Source organism: Gymnoscopelus microlampas (assembly GCF_963454915.1).
Source record: "Gymnoscopelus microlampas genome assembly, chromosome: 4".
NCBI classification, from domain to species: domain Eukaryota; kingdom Metazoa; phylum Chordata; class Actinopteri; order Myctophiformes; family Myctophidae; genus Gymnoscopelus; species Gymnoscopelus microlampas.
In genome coordinates, this window is record NC_139941.1 from 14034482 (window position 1) to 14040573 (window position 6092).

Sequence of the window (6092 nt, forward strand, 5' to 3'; positions counted from 1 at the left end):
CACACACACACACACACACACACACACACACACACACACACACACACACACACACACAGTAAATTCATTGTAATTCAGGTTGGATGATGCTCGCGTCTCACCCACAGGCTCACTAATAGGATCATATTATCATAGCAATCCCATTAGAACAACTCACATTCACTCATCTATCTGCCCTCCATTGCTCCATCCATCCATCTATTCGTCCATACATGCTAGCTGTTAACAGGTTCACTAATAGGCCAACATTATCGCAGTGGATATTGTATTAGGGACGAGCTACTGTATATTCACTCCGCCCTGCATCATTCTCTCCCTAATCTCCTCCCTCCATTCGTCTGTCTATTCATGTACATGTACACTGTACATGCCTGATTCCCCTAAAGCAGGATTTGGCTACCGCGTGCAACAAAGTTTATCAAGCCCTTAAGCTAACAGCATACATAAAGTATATGTACACCTTTTCAAATACATTTTTAAAGCTGCATTGTGTAAATTACACATTTCAGGCCTCGTGACAATGGAAACATTACAGTAATGTTTTCATTGTTGCAAGGCCTGAAATTGAAGCTACATTGTGCAATATTTGTGCAGCACAGCAGCACCTGGAAATAATACAACCTCCCCCAAGACTGTCCATGTTGTTTTTCTCCTACTTTCTAAAGCATGAAAATTCTAACTTATCAGTCCTTATCTACGGCAACTGCCCCTTTTCTCCCAAATGTTGTCGTTCTGCCAATTCATTCCGCCCACTGCTTGCCACTGCTGTTGTACCCTACTAGCTCACCTGCCAGTGAGGAACACCTACCGGGAGGAAGTAGCACCCTCCATCCTACTCCTCCCTACTCTTCCCTGATGACAGGTGCCACCCCCCAGCCCATAAGGGTACGTGTAGTGTCAAATATTCCGCCCGGCTTCCCTTACCCGAACACAAGCCAATTGTGTTCGTATAGACGCTCCGCCCAGCTGGATGCACCGCGGTGGATTTATTCCAATGTGGTGGACAGGTACTTTACTCCAGTGCCACCAGTGAAGCACCCCTGAGCGAGGTGAGTGAGGGCTCAGTACCAAAAGGCTTAGAATTGTAAATCATGTCATCCATCAACATCCATCAACATGCGATAGGTGTAAAATGCAGCTTGGTCAAATGTTGCCAAACTCGTGTTTTTCTCTGAGGAAAGGTCACGCCTGCAATAAATATGCAGACTTAATGAGTGTTCCAGTGTCTTATTTGAAGTGCCCAGGTAAAAAAAATGCTTTTATACACTGTCCTTTACTAAAAGCCTTCTACTCAAACCTTGGCTGAAGCATGACAGACTTCACGTTTGGGTCATATCGATGGGGTCAACCGTCCCAAATATGGAGCCCTGCATGGTTCCAGACTGGCCTCCGAGTACACTGATGAAAGAGACTGCACTAGATATGCCCCATCTCCATGTATGGAGATGACTGATGTCATAGTACTGACATCATCAATGTCTGATGTCATAGACTGGCCAAGTACTCTTATATCGGGTACTGCACTCTGACGATACTGCACTTTGACAGTAGGTACTGAATCTCTGGCTTTTTTTGTCTCTCGGTAGACATTGTGGATTGGCCTACCTATGTTTGACATATGTGCTGCTGTCATTGTGTTGATAATTACCTACCAGCTATCTAGCTACTACCTACATGCTAATTTTAAGTTCTCATCTCACACAGTCGCCATCGAACCCGCAATGAGGTGTCATTATGAGGTGTTGGGTGTGACACGAGACACGGATGATGATGACCTCAAAAAAGTCTATCGGAAACTGGCCTTGAAATGGCACCCAGATAAAAATCTGGACAATGTTGAGGAGGCAGCGGAACATTTTAAGCTGATTCAGGCAGCTTACGAGGTCCTCAGTGATCCACAGGAAAGAGCGTGGTATGACAACCACCGAGATGCACTTCTGAAAGGTGGAGTGGACGGAGAGTATGAAGATGACAGCATTGACCTGGACCAGTACTTTACTGTAAGCTGTTACTCTGGCTATGGAGACAGCAAGAAGGGCTTTTACACAGTCTACAGAAATCTGTTTAAGTCCATTGTCAGGGAGGAGATGGAACACAGCAAGGTAGAAGTTGAGGAGGATGAGTTTCCTTCCTTCGGGGTTTCTCAAAGTGACTATGATACGGTAGTGCGCTTGTTTTATGGCTATTGGCAGAGCTTCTGCACTCGCAAGAACTTTGCCTGGAAGGAGAAGTATGACACGCGACAGGCCTCAAACCACTGGGAGAGGAGGGCCATGGAGAAGGACAACAAGAAGATCAGGGACAAAGCTCAAAGGGAGCACAGTGAGCTGGTGCGGAAGCTGGTGGCCTTTGTGCGCAAGCACGACCACAGAATAGAGGCCCACATGCGTCTAGTGAAGGAGCAGAATGCCGAGAAGATAAGGATGATGGAGGACCTGCGGCGCCAGCAGAAACTCAGCCAGGCCAAGCTGGTAGAGGAGTATAAGGAGAAGAACAGGGCGGCCTTGTCTGAGTTGGAGGAAAACTTACAGAAGATTGAGGCTCAGTGTGAAGAGGAGTTTGGAGATGCATCAGAGAGTGTAGGAGAAAACCAGCGTATGGATGCAGTGGACAAGACGGACCAAGAGGAAGGAGATGCAGAGCTGTCGAATGGAAATGATGAACCCTACTGCCCAGCATGTGACAAAATCTTCAAATCAGATAAAGCCATGAAGAACCACGAAACTTCAAAAAAACACAGAGAGATGGTGGCGTTGCTGCGACAACAGCTTGAAGAAGAAGATGCCTCACTTGACTTGGACTCTGAAGAAAAACAGGGAAGAGACGAAGATGATGAGGACGAGGAGGAAGACAAACCCAGACAGAAGCTGTCCAAAAAGGAGAAAAAGAGACGGCAGCAAGCGGCACGTAGTTCACCAGAGGAAGCCGAGCATGATGAAGAGAAGCCAGCGCCAGAGCCTACTCCTGCTCATGATGACTCTGAGAAATGTCAAGACAGCCCTCCTGCAACACAGACAGGCAGCAATGAAAATGTCTCAGAGAGGCAGTCAAGCCCTGCAGAGCTGGAGAAGCAGGGAGACGGCCCACCAGTAGAGGCAAAAAGCACTTCAGGGAAGACAAAGGGAAAGAGGAGAGCAGCGAAAGACAACAAGAATGTCAAGAGTCCCGCAGAAGGAGAGCAGAATGTCAAGAGTCACGCAGGAGGAGAGCAGAATGCCAAGAGTCACGCAGGAGGAGAGCCGGCATCTCAGAAGGAAGGAAGTCTGCGCTGTGTGACATGTGACAATGAGTTTCCCTCAAGGAACAAACTTTTTGACCACCTAAAGACCAGCGGTCATGCCCTGGCCCTCTCTGGCTCCTCACACAGCTCCAAGAGCAAGAAAAAACTGAACAGCTAGCGCCTCCTCCAAGCTGAGTTAAGGAAGCAACATGATCACTGTGGCAGGAAGTGACGGAAAACTTACCTGAAGATGTTGAAAATGGGATTTGAATACGTTTTAAATTGTATACTATTTGCACAGAATGTAGATAACTGACTGCGAAACAACAATATGCTATAAAACGTTCAATATTGCCATTAATTCAGAAATGTATGGGAGTGGTAAGTAAGTGACTGTCGTTTTCCTAGATTCACTCCCACCTCCAACTGGGAAGTTCACCTCTTCTGTGAGCCTCCCAGGTGTTCACTGTGCACATCATGATCTTGGCCATAACACTAGTTGAAAAAGAAATACAGGGGCTGTTGCACAGTGAAATCATGACTGTGGACTTCCATTGCTTTTGGATCTGAGGATCAATATTGTACAGACTTGACTTGTTATATTTTTTATCATATGTCTCAACTCCTTTAGCTACAGTCAAACTAAGTTGCAATGGCCAACTTTTACCTGTCCTAACAGGGGTAACCTAGAGGTGTGCATAGTTGAGAGGCGTGAGAATCAAGAACTGCTTACATGTTGGCTGAGGATATGGCTAAGAAGCAGAATGCCAGGAATAAACAAGGCTTGCTACCAGCCAGTGCTACCCTACTTATCCCTGTTCTTAGGTACGTAAGCACACTTTACAAATGAGTAAGAACTGATTTGAACTGAATTGTTGTTACACTAATTACACTGTAATGTTGTGTCTGTTGTCTTTTTTTCTTTCTTTTTTCAGTTATTTTGGTGAAATAACGGTTTGATTAGATTTTTTTTGGAAGAAGTACGTACACGTACAGTGCATTGCGAGCTTGTAGATCTGCTATTTTCGCTGAATGTTCGCCTACTGTGACATGGCTATATACAGTAGAAACACTAAGGTTCAAGTGGTCAAGCCCTAACTGCTCCCGATGATCAGGTCGGTGCCTTGCATGGTTTCTTCCGCCATCGGCGAGTGAATGCATGAATGGTTGAATGCAATGCACATCGTAAAGTGCTTTGGATAAGGCCACTATATAAGAGCACCATTTACATTTAGACCACATCACATAGCTATACCTGCAGTACATGTTTAGGTCATGTGTGGTTATGCCATGTTATGTCGGTTTTCAATATTTATGTCAAACCATTAACCAATCTAGCCACTCTATCTTGTTTTTGCATACAAGAACAGATTCCCAACCTCAACGTGTGAAATAGCTGCAGCGACAGAAAGCCACTTTATTCCCCAGGACTCCCTCAGTCCTGTCAGTGTTTTAAGCACACCATAAAGAATGACTCTGGGAGTACGGCTGGGAATTTAAATTGCAAATTTACCATGTAAAATTGTAAGCTTGATTTGTATTAGCAGGCTGTGTGCAGACACTGAATACATTTAAAACTTGACTTGGGACCTGGGCCAGGGTTCTTTAGGAAGACTGATCATTTAGGAGTTTGTGCGTGTGTTTGTGCATGCGTGCGTGTGTACAGACGAGTACAGTATATGTGGTGAAGAATAGAAGTACGCTTGCGTAAATGCATGCATGCAGACATAAAGTACACTTGTATGTAAATGTTGGATTTCTTAGATGCATGCATGAGTGAGTGCTTCAGCTTGTGTTGGCTCTATTGTGTATATACCTGTGTGTGAGTGTGTGTGTGTGTGTGTGTGTGTGTGTGTGTGTGTGTGTGTGTGTGTGTGTGTGTGTGTGTGTGTGTGTGTGTGTGTGTGTGTGTGTGTGTGTGTGTGTGTGTGTGTGTGTGTGTGTGTGTGCATTATGCACTGTGCACCCAATTGAAGCATTGGTTAGAAGTGAGCACGTTTTATCTAAGTCCTTGCTGAATCAGCACTACATCACAAAAATGGAATTAAGAAATGGACACACACACACACACACAGTTGTAAAATATTCAACACCCCCAATATATTATATATGTGCACACAACGCATATGCACACATTCCCTTAGATACACATATTCTCAGACAGGGCACATGCATAGACTCTCATGCAAACAGAGATTGCGCGTGTGCGCACGTTCTATCAGCTCTCTCTCAAACCCAAAGCCTTTTGAAACGTCAGCCTAATGGAACCAGAATTGGATGTAGAAGCAGTTATTACAGGGATTGCACAGGTCACACTGTGTGTGGGTGTGCGTGTGTGCATGCGTGCGTGTCCTGCTCGCGCACATAAACAAAGGATTACTTGGGTTTCAAAGCAACTGATGCGTATACTGCAGATAAAGGATGATGGAATCACAAGTTATCTCACGGTATGACAGTATCACAAGACAAAGTCTATGCGCGATGTGAAGTCTACTGTCACCATTCATTGTTTGCAATACGATCACAATATATAAGTAGAAAGAAAGAAATGTTGGTAAAACAATGACAAAGTCAGGATTGGGGGGTGGGGTAATCTTTTTATAGGTAAATAAACACGTATGTCTTAACGTGGGCTGCCTCTGCGCACATTAGAGCTGACGGAGAAGTCCATGTTCCTTCATAATGCTTTTATATGCTAAATATTAATTACATTAAATCAAATAATAATTGTGTGCTTTATACTTTAGTGGTAGTGGTACAATACTGCCTTATTACCATTCTTTTCTACAGTGTTGATAGTGAGAGGTTTGTTGAACTTGTGGACCTGCGATAAAAAACAAAAGCATAATAACAATAACATACCATTGAAAAA

General features: G+C 44.5%; 1 protein-coding gene across 1 annotated transcript; it reads left to right on the top strand.

Annotated features, from left to right (window-relative positions):
• Positions 1-1721: 1721 nt before the first annotated feature.
• Positions 1722-3398, top strand: LOC311043966 (dnaJ homolog subfamily C member 21-like; the record flags this gene model as incomplete). Its single annotated transcript, XM_084055389.1, has 1 exon — positions 1722-3398. The coding sequence occupies one exon, from the start codon at positions 1722-1724 to the stop codon at positions 3396-3398; it is 1677 nt and encodes a 558-aa protein (XP_083911515.1).
• Positions 3399-6092: the final 2694 nt, after the last annotated feature.